Source organism: Schistocerca piceifrons, chromosome 1, assembly GCF_021461385.2.
Source record: "Schistocerca piceifrons isolate TAMUIC-IGC-003096 chromosome 1, iqSchPice1.1, whole genome shotgun sequence".
Taxonomy (NCBI): Eukaryota; Metazoa; Arthropoda; class Insecta; order Orthoptera; family Acrididae; genus Schistocerca; species Schistocerca piceifrons.
In genome coordinates, this window is record NC_060138.1 from 1,025,733,579 (window position 1) to 1,025,749,075 (window position 15,497).

The window sequence follows — 15,497 nt, forward strand, 5'->3', positions numbered from 1 at the left end:
ATTGCAGACACTCATAGGCGCTTGCAGAATATCTCCGGAGACCTGCCAGAGAACAAAAGCACGGTAGAGCATTGCGCGAGGCGTCTGTCATCATTGCAACAAGGTAGCGCAATCCTGTCCAATGTCACGTGTACGGGCCAGCCGCTCACAGTTGTGGCGCCTGCAAAGTTGGAACGTTTCGACACTCTCATTGGAACGTTTGGACGCTCTCGTTCGATGTGATCGAAGGATCAGAAACACCTCACTGCACAATTGGACGTCTCCATTGGTAGTGCTAACACACTCGTCCACCAGTCGCGGTGCTCAAAGGTGTGTGCCCGCTGAGTTCTTCATCGCCAAGCAGAAGACAGTGAAGAGCAACGAACGACTATCTTCGCGGAATTGCTTGAGCGCTACGAGGCTAATAGCAATAATTTTTTCACGAACATCATCACAGGTTCCGACGTCGACCAGTAGAGTAGAACCATGGAGACATACAGCCCTCCCAGTAAGGCGACGTAAGGCCGTCACATTGAACGGAGATTAAGTTGAAAAATAGAATTTTTGTAGCCAAGAGAGTGACGAATAATATGAATTGGAATCCTGAATAAAACCGACCCGATTCCAGAAAAAATGTGTTGCGTTACTTTTACCCCTGCTGGAATAGTTGTGTCATGGCTTGCTCGAACAAGGATATGAATATTTCCGAGGTAATATAGCGCTTGCAGAAATTACTAGCATGACCCGTGGTTAACCCTCACGGATTATGAAAGAGTATACTAACAGCCTCCGCGGGCAAGCGCGAGGGTAGCGGACAGAGGGGGACCTGGTGCAATGACTTTCGCCGACGCCCGGCAGCGTGCAGGTGTTCCAAGCCTGGCACCGCGCCGCCCGCGTGGGCGTCTGTTGGTGGTCGGGGTGCCGCCCCCGCGCGTGGCTGCCTGCCAGTGCCGACAGCTGGGCCCGTCTTTGTGACAGAGTCGCCTCTGCTGCTGCTGCCGCTGCTACTTTAACTACCCTTTGTCAGGCGAAGGTCCGTTTCTGTTTAGTATTACTCAGCTGCGAGTTTTCAAGGAGTAATTGCTCTTACACTAAGGAGAGTAAACGACTAGTTGATTTTTCAATAAAGTTTTATAGTTTATGTTTGCATATGTGAAGTTGAAAAACGCCATTTTCGTTTTGCCCATCAAGTCACGCCTCAATTTACGGAGGCATCTATAGCTGCTTGAAATATTGACACGTCCTCAACTATTGAGACTGAATCACATGGAACCCCTTGAGGCCGCCCCTGTGGCCGAGCGGTTCTAGACGCTTCAGTCCGGAACCGCGCTGCTGCTACGGTCGCAGGTTCAAATCCTGCCTCGGGCATGGATGTGTGTGATGTCCTTAGGTTAGTTAGGTTTAAGTACACTACTAGCCATTAAAATTGCTACACCAAGAAGAAATGCAGATGATTAACAGGTATTCATTGGACAAATATATTATACTAGAACTGACATGTGATTACATTTTCATGCAATTTGGGTGCATAGATCCTGAGAAATCAGTACCCAGAACGACCACCTCTGGCCGTAATAACGGCCTTGATACGCCTGGGCATTGAGTCAAACACAGCTTGGATGGCGTGTACAGGTACAGCTGGCCATGCAGCTTCAACACGATACCACAGTTCATCAAGAGTAGTGACTGGCGTATTGTGACGAGCCAGTTGCTCAGCCACCATTGACCAGACGTTTTCAGTTGGTGAGAGATCTCGAGAATGTGCTGGCCAGGGCAGCAGTCGAACATTTGGCTCTGAGCACTATGCGACTTAACTTCTGAGGTCATCAGTCGCCTAGAATTTAGAACTAATTAAACCTAACCAACCTAAGGACATCACAAACATCCATGCACGAGGCAGGATTCGAACCTGCGACCGTAGCTGTCGCTCGGTTCCAGACTATAGCGCCTAGAACCGCACGGCCACTCCGGCCGGCAGTCGAACATTTTCTGTATCCAGATAGGCCACTACAGGAACTGAACTGCAACATGCGGTCGTGCATTATCCTGCTGAAATGTAGGGTTTCGCAGGGATCGAATGAAGGTTAGAGCCACGGGTCGTAACACATCTGAAATGTAACATCCACTGTTCCAAGCGCCGTCAATGTGAACAAGAGGTGACCGAGATGTGTAACCAATGGTATCCCATACCATCACGCTGGGTTATACGCCAGTATGGCGATGACGAATACACGCTTTCAATGTGCGTTCACCGCGGTGTCGCCAAACACGGATGCGATCATCATGTTGCTGTAAACAGAACATGGATTCATCCGAAAAAATGACGTTTTGCCATCCGTGCACCCAGGTTCGTCGTTGAGTACACCATCGCAGGCGCACCTGTCTGTGATGCAGCGTCAAGGGTAACTGTAGCCATTCTCTCCGAGCTGATAGTCCATGCTGCTGCAAGCGTCGTCGAACTGTTCGTGTAGATGGTTGTTGTCTTGCAAACGTCCCCATCTGTTGACTCAGGAATCGAGACGTGGGTGCACGATCCGTTACAGCCATGCGGATAAGATGCCTGTCATCTCGACTGCTAGTGACACGAGGCCGTTGGGATCCAGCACGGCGTTCCGTATTACCCTCCTGAACCCACCGATTCCATATTCTGCTAACAGTCGTTGGATCTCGATCAACGCGAGCAGCACTGTCGCGATACGATAAACCACAATCGCGATAGGCTACAAACGTGATGGTACGCATTTCTCCTCCTTACACAAGGCATCACAATAACGTTTCACCAAGCAACACCGGTCAACTGCTATTTGTGTATGAGAAATCGGTTGGAAACTTCCCTCGTGTCAGCACGTTGTAGGCGTCGCCACCGGCACCAACCGTGTGTGAATGTTCTGAAAAGATATTCATTTGCGTATCACAGCATCTTCTTCCTGTCGGTTTAATTTCGCGTCTGTCCGCCCCGGTAGCTGAGTGGTCAGCGTGACAGACTGTCAATCGAAAGGGCCCGGGTTCGATTCCCGGCTGGGTCGGAAATTTTCTCCGCTCAGGGACTGGGTGTTGTGTTGTGTTGTCCTAATCATCGTCATTTCACCCCCATCGACACGCAGGTCGCCGAAGTGGCGTCAAATCAAAAGACCTGCACCAGACGAAGGGTCTACCCGGCGGGAGGCCCTAGCCACACGACATTTCCATTTTCCATTTCGCGTCTGTACCACGTCATCTTCGTGGTGTAGCAATTTTAATGGCCAGTAGTGTAGGTCTAAGTCTAGGGGAGTGATGACCTAAGAAGTTAAGTCCCATAGTGCTTAGAGCCATTTGAACCATATTTTGAACCCCTTGAGTGCGAGGTCCCAAGTTCAATTCCTAGTGTGGCTCGTTTGAAATTGTTGTGTCAACAGTTGTGATAGGGAAGATATTAGCTGCTAATCTAACCATGTGCAACAGTAGGGCAATAGAAATTGAGTGTCCAGGAGGTGCAGAGATCATCCTTCAGTGGTATGTATGTATTACACTTCGACATTCAGGAAGTGTTCGAAAAAAGCCTTTACCTTGCGCCATGAACACCGAATGAAAAATGGCACGCCACAGTGGTCGAAAACGTTCGCACAATTAAGATCGAAGGTGAACTCCTTGGGAATTACAAAACGTGCATGACGTTCAGCCAGTTATCTACTTTTAAACAATGCATTTAGAATCATATTGGTGTAACTGGGTGATGCGATCTGATGGAATGTGATGACATGCAACCGAATGAGAAACAGTCTGTCGTAGAACTTACCGTGATACTGGCCATCCTTTCAAGCGTGGCTGCACACAATGCGAGAATATGTTATAAAACGTGCATGACGTTCAGCCAGTTATCTACTTTTAAACAATGCATTTGGAATCATATTGGTGTAACTGGGTGATGCGATCTGATGGAATGTGATTACATGCAACCGAATGAGAAACAGTCTGCCGTAGAACTTATCGTGATACTGGCCACCCTTTCAAGCGTGGCTGCACACAATGCGAGAATATGTTTTAAAGGCACGGGAAAAAGAAACATCCAGAGGTGCAATTTGTCCAGTGGTTCCAGGCGGTAAGACTTCCAATGTCGCACACTTTTTAGTAGTTATAGTTTACTCTAAAGGAGTACGGTTTTTTACGCAGGTCAGGAATGAAGCAAAAGCAAAAGCAGATACTGGCCAAAAGCAGTGCTTATACCGTACGCCAATTTTCGCACTCTTGCTTCCTGTGACGTAAATATTCCCTACTGCCCTTGCAAGATCACGCTTACGAAAAGAATCGTACAAGGCAAAGCACCTCCAACTTCCCGCAGTACAATACATAGCTTTGCAGCCAATTTTCTATCCACATTAACAGTCGGCATAATTGTATACGAATGCGATAAGGCACTGAATCACACTCATGTTCAGAAAAAAAACATCTCGAACGAATAGAGATATGAAGTTCATATTCACAAGAGATGTACACTAGTATGATCTGCAGAAATGATAAGCATTTGAACCATGTCGGCCAGCGGGTTCAGTGTCAACATTGACTCCGCGGTGCAACAGGACGCAGCCGGCAAAATGTACCTGCTGCTCTCGTTGTCGCTATAAACCGAAGATAATGGATCACTGTGGCTTGAGTAGACCAGCAAGATGCCTCGCAGACGTATGCGCGAATCATACCGTCAAATCAGTGAATTTGAAAGAGGGCTCATTATTGATATGAGAGAATGTGACGCATCCATCTCAGAAATTGCTGCTCGTGAGGGACAAAGTATTGCAGCAGTGCACCAAGTGTGTGGAGAATGGTTCACGGAAGGCCGTAGAACATGACGAGATGAGTCAGGTCGCATAATCATGAACATGAGTGTAGTTGACCTTAGTACAACTCTACTGGTACTTAAAATATCCAGGGTCCCTTTCAATTGCATTTTCTCTAAGTAGGAAATGTCAGTTATTAGCAGTTAATATTTTTCTTGTCATGTTTAACACAATATTTTCAAATGAATCTTACTAAAGACTGAACTTGCGACCTCGCACTCAAGGGGTTCCTCATCTTTTGATCTCACTGTCGTTAGAGTGTAATCATGGAACTAGAAGGGGGAGGATGGCGACCCACTCGTGACGATCCATTTTGCCCACAGGAGGGATCTCCGGTGCTCATTTGAGAGCGAGCTGAGTGAACCTCGGGCCGTCCTAGAGGGACTGTGACGAGCAAAAATCTCTTCCCCTGTCCACGGTTGAATTCAGGATCTTCAGAGCCGGAATCCGGTGCTCTATTCGCTAGAGCGGCAGTAACAAAATTTTAATCATCATCTCGAAAATATAACGTTGCATAATAAATACTTTGTCTGTTTACATATACATGTCTGCATTCACAACAATAAAAACATCGCCGCCCATTGGTAAAATGGGGTATCGTGTGATAAATCGTTCTCGGCAGCAGCAGTTTGTTTGAAAAGACCGCAGCTACTTTTCTGTCATACTCTGACCTGATGGATGTAGGAAGAGTGCAGATTTTCTTCAGGATTGCACAAGGAGCAGGAGGGAGGGGGTGGGGGGGTCTTACATCTCCTTTGTTTCAAGAGGCGTGTCTTGTGTCTTGGTAGCTGTTTGTAATAGACTGACTATACAAGTGAGGGGCTGTAGCCGGTAATGTACGTCAGTTACACCTTGCAGTGCTCTATCTGTTCCTATTGTACTCTAAAGACGATGTCCCCTTCGGTGCAGAGGATATTTCCGTGGCTTCGTTTATGAAATGATGCTTTTAAGGTTGTAATCATAGAAAAACCCTATTTCGCAGGAAAGAGCCCTTCTTTACAGGTTGTAACGGGTATAACTGCAGATATTTTTATATGTGGTCCTTGAATATGTACACACGTAAGTGGGCTGGTTGCTTTCACTGCGTCAAACTGTTTTCCACCAACACTTCACAAACATTATAATCTCCTTCCTGCACAGTCGTAGCTGCACCTCTATATGGACTATACTTGTCAGTATAGAATATGGCATGTCAAAAATTGACCTGCTACCCAGGGTAAAGTAAGCATTAATGGCTTGCTGTTGCCACATGTACTTGGATGTATTAACCACCCTAAAACATTCTACTCCTAATAGCTACCACTATTAGTCTGCAAATGAAGTAAATACTGATGTAATATTGTTCAGTGCACTGTCTTCAGTCACAGAAAAAATGTTTACATCTGAAATCGTTATATTCAGTATAATTTAAGATACGTGCTATTTTACTCTGTGCTGTAGGTCTTACAAGAGCATCGTTACCACCAAATTCTTACGCCAAATGAATACACAATGTGTCACATGTGTAAATTTTTAACACACAAATTCAATAATGCTTGATAACCCTTCATCGTAAATATTCTCAGCAGTGAATCGAGTTATGCACACAACCTGATGCTATTAACAAAACTTTACACTCGTTACCATCAATGGCTTCGGTCGTCACATACACGAACCTTCATGTTGGCCGTCGCCGACTCACTCGAAGAACACACCCTCCTGATGGAATTAACCGTCTGAATGAAAGAATTAATACCGTTTTCAAATACTGAATAGTGACATTACATAGGCGACCGCTTATTGTCGTAGCTGCCAATTTCTTTTCCTTTTTCTTGTGCCTTTGTACAGCATCGGCGAAGGATCGCCATAGTAACGGATTTGGCGTGATTAACTTAATTGGTGGCTGGATGATCTCCCTATCACCGCAAAGTAATCTCCCTGGAGGGAGGAATGTGTGTGTCTCAATTGTCCGCGTGTAGTGTTATTCAAGTGAAAGTGAGCTAAAGTTTTCTACATGTTTGCGAATCGTGTAACTGAGGCGGGGTTGGAGTACCAACCCGCTGTTCACCGCTTAAGAACCACATCTAGGCTGTCCGGTTCACCAATCCTCGTCATTAATCCGCGCGAATTCGATCGGGGATCGGTGCACCTACCCGTGTCTTTATCATTGCTTTAACATGCACGGATATCCGACTTTGATAATATAGTACTTCATAAAACTGACGTTAGTGCGCCCCGTACTCAAGCATACTCAATCACCCAACACTAACCAGCAATGACAACAGAGCTGCTGTTCAAACATTTCAGTCAATGAGGCCCGAAAAATCCTCGCTACCTGGCAATGGTCGGCTACACCCAGCCAATATGAAGCGACCATACTGTCTCCAGGTGACGCCGTAGCTCGCCACCAAGCCGCCTCCATTTCGTAATAGGCTGCTCGACAGTAGCGTTGCTACATATTGCACAATACTACGATTTTATGGATACTCATTTTCCATAAATTTTAAAATCTCCTTGGCCGTCTTTTGTCGTCGAGAAAGATCCTTTGTATTCATTCAAGGAACTAGGTGTTCAAACTAGGCCGTCACGATATATATATTTTCACAAAACGAATTTGTGATAAACAATCCGTGCCTACAACACTAGGGGAAAAACGACCTTTATTACCCATTATCATTTGCGCAGTACCATAAAGTGTCTGACAAGTAGAAAAGCAACGTAATGTAAAAATCATTTCCCAATGTCAACTGAGTCTATTCCGCTAACGAATTTCTGGCTAAAAACTGGTAGCCAGATAAAGAAAAACTTCAAAATGAAAGTACGAAGGTTGGAACTTCAATAGTGGCAACTATTTATTTAGATCTTATATAAAGTAGATACGTGTTTCATAGTTTTACTGACCATCAAAGTGGTCACCAGCACTGTGTATAACACCTTGCCAGCGATGTGAAAGTCGTAGGATACTCTTAGCAGTGCCAGTTGTGTTGACAGCTCGAGCTCCGCGGTCTATTGCCCGACGAATTCGTAGCAGTTCTGAAGCGAATGCCGTGAAGTGTTTCCTTCAGTTTAGAAATCGAGTTGAACTTACGAGACCTTAAGTCAGGGGAGTGGAGTAGGTGGTACAGCACTTAGCAGCCTCGTCAATCAAACAAATCAGTAACAGCTTGCTTGCACTGTACGTGATTGAGCATTGTCCTGCAAAATGATGGTCAGGTCCTGCAGAAAGTGTCATCACTTTGTAACCTCCCCCTCACTTATCGACCTTAATGTCAGTGAAAAATTAAACCGCGTGCACCTAATGAAAATTTGGGAAAAGCAATCGTCACCGAAGTTAATTTGTCGGTAAAGAGGGAGGAAAGGGTTACATCTAAATGAAAGGAAAAATGCAAATGAAATTGGTGGAAATTAATTTTCAGAACAGGGTAAAATTAATAAAGAAAGTAAATGTTACATCAACAATTAATTGGAGTTTATTAGATACTTGAGATTTGGGGAAAATTACGGTCGCCAGTCCTATGGACAACTACTATAATAACTGAAAAAGAAAGGTTATTGCACATTTAACTAGCACATAAAGCGTGGCAACTGAAGGTTGACACGTGTTGTGTGAAAACTGAATGTTTGTCAGAAGTAATAAATTTCGCTACACTCTGACTTAATTTAGCAAAAGAATTAATAAAACCAGAAAATTGAAAGTTAATTTAGTGACTGAAACTAATAGTGAACTTTGTTTCTGAAGCACTACGAAATTCAATAAAATAAGGTTAGTCTTGGGCAACCTCAATAATCATTTCAGAAGCTACTTGAATCTACGCAATTAAGAAATAAGAGATTTAACTTTGAACTTGAATTAAATGATTCAGAACAATTAACAATAGTAAAATTTAGTACGTACCAAGCTGAGCTGCAGTCACAGGAAAGCTAAAATATGGTAACAAAACTCGCACTCTTAATTTGTGCTTGTGTAATCTAAATATTGTAGCCAGCTATGAATTCTTTAACTGAATTTTGAAATTAAAGCAGTGAAATCGAATGATATTACTTTAATGCTGGCGTTTGAATTTCAACGACACTCGAGTTCATTTCGGAAAAGGAAGGGACCCTGCTTGGTAATGCAATTGGGACAATGAGCAACAAAGGATCATGCTAAGTTGCTGTAATTTAGTTCGGGAAACGGAACAATATTAAAAGCTGAGGTCTGCCATACAGTTCTAAAACTTTACGTGCTTCCAGTCTTCCTTGTTGGTTGATTGAGGGTTTGAAGTCGTCGGTCGAGGAGGTGGCGACAGTCACTCATTGTCGGCCGTCGCTGTTGCAGAAACTGGATGTTGGCGCACCTTCTTCTCGACACGGTCACCAGGCGAAACGGGCTCTTGATGTGCGCCAGCTAATGCTTTCCGTCTGCGACACCGTGTGAGAAACTATCATCGCAAGTCGAGCGCAATTACATGCTACCAAACCCCGAAAGCGCGGCAACTCGCAGGAGAGTAACACAACACACCTGCTCCACCGCCCTACTCCAGCCAGACTCCCCCTCTGCTCTGACCGCGCTCCACGCGGCAGAGTTAACACTACCAAAGATCCTAAACACTTTGGTTCTCCACACGACCTATCGATGTATTCGTTCGATAGCATAGTTTTCCCTAGGCAAGACCCAGCGTACAAATACAAATAGTATTTACAAACAAACCAATTATACATCGACATAAATGCATAAATATATAGTATATACAAATAGTAAAACAATTACAATATATAAAGACACAGAAATGTCATATCTTCAGGTAACAAAATAAGGCAAAATCTATAGTACAATAGATGGAAATAGAAGGATATGCATTTCCGGCGCTACAACTTTTGTCTCTAAGCTGGTCGTAGGTTGTGTTCCAAAAACGAACAGCATAGAGACAGAAGTGATGACACGTTCTTCAGGACCTTACCATTATTTTGCAGGACAATGCCCAACCACGTACAGTGGAAGCTGTTACTGATTTGTTTGCCTGATGGGGCTGCTAAGTGCTGTACCACCTACTGCAATCCCCTGACTTAAGCCCTCGTGAGTTCAACACGATTTCTAAACGGAAGGAAACACTTCACGGCATTCGCTTCAGAACTGCTACAAATTCGTCGGGCAGATGACCGCGCCGCTCGAACTGTCAACGCAACTGGCACCACTAAGAGTATCCCACGACTGGCAACGGGTTATAAACAATGCTGGCGACTACTTTGAAGGTTAGTAAATCTTTGAAACACGTATCTACACTCCTGGAAATTGAAATAAGAACACCGTGAATTCATTGTCCCAGGAAGGGGAAATTTTATTGACACATTCCTGGGGTCAGATACATCACATGATCACACTGACAGAACCACAGGCACATAGACACAGGCAACAGAGCATGCACAATGTCGGCACTAGTACAGTGTATATCCACCTTTCGCAGCAATGCAGGCTGCTATTCTCCCATGGAGACGATCGTAGAGATGCTGGCTGTAGTCCTGTGGAACGGCTTGCCATGCCATTTCCACCTGGCGCCTCAGTTGGACCAGCGTTCGTGCTGGACGTGCAGACCGCGTGAGACGACGCTTCATCCAGTCCCAAACATGCTCAACGGGGAACAGATCCGGAGATCTTGCTGGCCAGGGTAGTTGACTTACACCTTCTAGAGCACGTTGGGTGGCACGGGATACATGCGGACGTGCATTGTCCTGTTGGAACAGCAAGTTCCCTTGGCGCTCTAGGAATGGTAGAACGATGGGTTCGATGACGGTTTGGATGTACCGTGCACTATTCAGTGTCCCCTCGACGATCACCAGTGGTGTACGGCCAGTGTAGGAGATCGCTCCCCACACCATGATGCCAGGTGTTGGCCCTGTGTGCCTCGGTCGTATGCAGTCCTGATTGTGGCGCTCACCTGCACGGCGCCAAACACGCGTACGACCATCATTGGCACCAAGGCAGAAGCGACTCTCATCGCTGAAGACGACACGTCTCCATTCGTCCCTCCATTCACGCCTGTCGCGACACCACTGGAGGCGGGCTGCACGATGTTGGGGCGTAAGCGGAAGACGACCTAACGGTGTGCGGGACCGTAGCCCAGCTTCATGGAGACGGTTGCGAATGGTCCTCGCCGATACCCCAGGAGCAACAGTGTCCCTAATTTGCTGGGAAGTGGCGGTGCGGTCCCCTACGGCACTGCGTAGGATCCTACGGTCTTGGCGTGCATCCGTGCGTCGCTGCGGTCCGGTCCCAGGTCGACGGGCACGTGCACCTTCCGCCGACCACTGGCGACAACATCGATGTACTGTGGAGACCTCACGCCCCACGTGTTGAGCAATTCGGCGGTACGTCCACCCGGCCTCCCGCATGCCCACTATACGCCCTCGGTCAAAGTCCGTCAACTGCACATACGGTTCACGTCCACGCTGTCGCCGCATGCTACCAGTGTTAAAGACTGCGATGGAGCTCCGTATGCCACGGCAAACTGGCTGACACTGACGGCGGCGGTGCACAAATGCTGCGCAGCTAGCGCCATTCGACGGCCAACACCGCGGTTCCTGATGTGTCCGCTGTGCCGTGCGTGTGATCATTGCTTGTACAGCCCTCTCGCAGTGTCCGGAGCAAGTATGGTGGGTCTGACACACCGGTGTCAATGTGTTCTTTTTTCCATTTCCAGGAGTGTATTTGTATGAGCTGTAAATAAATAGTTGCCACTATTAAAGTTCCAACCCTCGTATATGGTTCCAAAGACTTTTGCAAGTCTGAGAAAACTATGCTGTATATATGAAGACTGAAAAACTAATGAAAATTTGTACCAAGGACAGGATTCGAACCCTGATCTCCTACTCTCTACGTAGTGAAGCTAACCACTACTCCCATTTTGGCACAATGGTTTGCACCACTGCACAGTCAACTCTAAAACGCCTCCCTCCTCAAGCCAAATTTCCATTCACGTCTAAGTCCACTTAGTATATCCTCTAAACTCTACCAGCATTCCTGAGGTGCTATTCCAACATAGTAGGAGAGCCTCTACAATGCTTAGAGGAAATGAGCCGGCCGCTGTGGCCGAACGGTTCTAGACGCTTCAGTCCGGAATCGCGCTGCTGCTACTGTCGCAGGTTCGAATCCTGTCTGGGGCATGGATGTGTGTGGTGTCCTTGGGTTAGTTGCGTTTAAGTAGTTCTAAGTCTAGGGGACTGATGACCTCAGATGTTAAATCCCATAGTGCTTAGAGCCATTTGGACGATTTTTTAGGGGAAATGCCAAGTGGGGTGAGGCCTGAATAGGTATTTGGAGTGAGGAGGGAGGCATCATAGGGTAGTCCATACAATTGTGCAATTGTATAATTGTACAAAGCTATGATGGTTAATGCGTCTGCCTCGTGTGGAAGGGACACCAGTTCAATCCTCGCCTTTGTATAAATTTTCATTCGTCGCTTCAGTCTGCACATATACATCACAGAAAAGCGTAGCTGCATGAGTAGGACTAAAAAAATGTGTACATTAATGTAGACGCTAGTCGCGTACACATGTTCTGTAAACTGACTCGTACCCTATCATTTCGGTAAGAATCGTTCAGATAGTCTGTGGAACATGTAAATAACTGAATACCACGCCGAGTGGACCTGTGGCCGTCCTGGAAAGATTAGAACTAGGAAAGGTCCCCCCGTTATCTGGGATTAAACACAAAAGATCTAAGGCCGAAGTCTAGAGCTTTACCTGCTACCTGCTAGACGACCACGGGCACATCTGCATAGTACAGTTTGCAAGTTATTAAAGTCTTAGGTTATGAAAGTAATTAATGGACATCCTGTACGTCAATGTTGACCATTGGTATGGTGTCATAGTCCTATATCATGCAGAAAAAAATTACGTAAAGTTGGGTGATGTGTGTATAAAATATTCACACTTTTTTGCATTATCAGTCTTCTGACTGGTTTGATACAGCCCACCACGAATTCCTCTCCTGTGAAACCTCTTCATCTCGGAGGAGTAACACTTGCAACCTACATCCTCGATTATTTGCTGGATGAATTCCCTCTACAGCGCCCTTTAGTACAAAAGAAGTTATTCTGTGATGCCTTAACAGATTTCCTATTATACTGTCCCTCCTTGTGTCAGTATTTTCCGCATATTCTTTTCCTCGCCGATTCTCCGGAGAATCTCCTCATTCCTTTCATTCCTTCGTTTTATGACGTATTAAACTAAACTGACACTGGCGTGTACCTTTCTCGTGTTCTGTTTTCCTACTCACGGTTGATATCGAGTTGCCTTTGGAAATACCCAACTAATGCCATCCGATCCTGAAATCTGTCACTGTAAATCCCAAAATCTCTCTCTAAAGTTCATATATAGATAAGTACAGAATTTTATCGGCATCGGCCTGATAGGAGATATTTGGAATCTTCGCCGGCGTCTTGCCAGTATATAAGAGCGCGAGCATCATGCGACCCGGCGAGGTGGTTCGTTGCAGAGCCCGGGAGAGCTGCAGTGAGGCTTACGAAGTATGGTGGTGCGCAGGCCGCTGCAGCTGCGCGCGGTCCCCATGGAGCTGCGGCAGTGGATCCGCGGCGTGCTCGACGGCGCCAAGGACGGCCGCGCGGCCTGGGACGCCGTGTGGGCGGCCGTGCTGGACGGCGTGCTGCGCAGGCGCGAGCTGCCCGACGCCACGGCGTTCGACATCGAGCGCGAACTGCACACCTTCCTCAAGGACAGCAACACCGTGTGAGTACAACACCGAGAAAGAGGTGTATCCTTATTTACAGGGTGACAATTATTGATCTACACTACTGGCCACTAAAATTGCTACAACAAGAAGAAATGCAGATGATAAACGGATATTCATTGGAGACATATATCATACTAGAACTGACATGTGATTATATTTTCACGCAATTTGGGTACCCAGAACAACCACCTCTGGCCGTAATAACGGCCTTGATACACGTGGGCATTGAGTCGAACATAGCTTGGATGACGTGAACAGGCACAGCTGCCCATGCAGTTTCAACACGATATCACAGTTCATCAAGATTAGTGACTGACGTATTATGACGAGCCAGTTGCTCGGCCACCATTGACCAGACGTTTTCAATTGGTGAAAGATCTCTAGAATGTGCTGGCCAGGGCAGCTGTGGAACATTTTCTGTATCCAGAAAGGCCCGTACAGGACTTGTTACATGCGGTCGTGCATTATCCTGCTCAAATGTAGGGTTTCGCAGGGATCGGATGAAGCGTAGAGCCACGGGTCGTAACACATCTGAAATGTAACGTCCACTGTTCAAAGTGCCGTCAATGCGAACAAGAGGTGACCGAGACGTCTAACCAGTGGCACCCCATACCATCACGCCGGGTGATACACCAGTATGTCGATGACGAATACACTCGTCCAATGTGTGTTCACCACGATGTCGCCAAACACGGATGCGACCATCATGATGCTGTAAACAGATCCTGGATTCATCCCAAGAAATGACGTTTTGCCATTCTTGCACCCAGGTTCGTCGTTGAGTACACCATCGCAGGTCGTGCGGTAGCGTTCTCGCTTCCCGCGCCCTGGTTCCCTGGTTCGATTCCCGGCGGGGTCAGGGATTTTCACTGCCTCGTGATGACTGGGTGTTGTGTGATGTCCTTAGGTTAGTTAGGTTTAAGTAGTTCTAAGTTCTAGGGGACTGATGACCATAGATGTTAAGTCCCATAGTGCTCAGAGACATTTTTGAACACCATCGCAGGCGCTCCTGTCTGTGATGCAGCGTCAAGGGTAACCGCACCCATGGTCTCGGAGCTGATAGTCCGTGCTGCTGTAAACGTCGTCGAACTGTTCGTGCAGATGGTTGTGTTGCAAACGTCCCCATCTGTTGTCTCAGAGATCGAGACGTGGCTGCACGATCCGTTACAACCATGCGGATAAGATGCCTGTCACGTCGACTGCTAGTGATACGAGGCCGTTGGGATCCAGCACGGCGTTCCGTATTTCCCTCCTGAACCCACCGATTCCATATTCTGCTAACAGTTATTGGATCTCCACCAACGCGAGCAGCAATGTCGCGATACGATACACCACAATCGCGGTAATCTACAACCCGACCTTTATCAAAATCGGAAACGTGATGGTACACATTTCTCCTCCTTACACGAGGCATCACAACAACGTATTACCAGGCAACGCCGGTCAACTGCTGTTTGTGCATGAGAAGTCGGTTGGAAACTTTCCTCATGTTAGCACGTTGTAGGTGTGAATGCTCTGAAAAGCTGATCATTTGCATATCACAGCATCTTCTTCCTGTCGGTTAAATTTCGCGTCTGTACCACGTCATCTTCGTGGTGTAGCAATTGTAATGGCCAGTAGTGCATAAGAAAAAAACGATGATTAGTTAAAGTTAAGGAGTGCAGACACTTTATTTAAAATGTAACGTCACTACAGATATTCGGATTTAGGTTGTGAAATTTTCGATATGCCTGCCATCATTGGCGATGATGTGGCACAAACGATATCGAAATTCTGCATGACCCGCTGAAGTTTCGGAACATCGATGCTGTCGATGACCTTCTGAATGGCTGTTTTCAACTCAGCAATGGTTTTGGGGTTATTGCTGTACACCTTGCGTTTGATATAGCCCCACAAAAAGGAGTGGCTTGTGTTCAGATCCAGACAATAAGGCGGCCAATTGAGGCCCAAGCCTCTTGGTACCTCAGAGCCAGAATGCGGTCTCGAAAGTGCTGCTCCAG

At 46.5% G+C, this 15,497-nt stretch overlaps 1 protein-coding gene across 1 annotated transcript in view; it reads left to right on the plus strand.

The window, feature by feature from the left end:
* The window catches only part of LOC124800375, a 108,266-nt gene that overhangs the window by 11,850 nt on the left and 80,919 nt on the right, over nt 1–15,497 (plus strand). The window contains exon 2 of the mRNA XM_047262991.1: nt 13,290–13,493. Coding sequence (XP_047118947.1) covers nt 13,315–13,493 — 179 coding nt within the window. The 5' untranslated portion in view covers nt 13,290–13,314. The remainder of the gene's footprint in view (nt 1–13,289; nt 13,494–15,497) is intronic.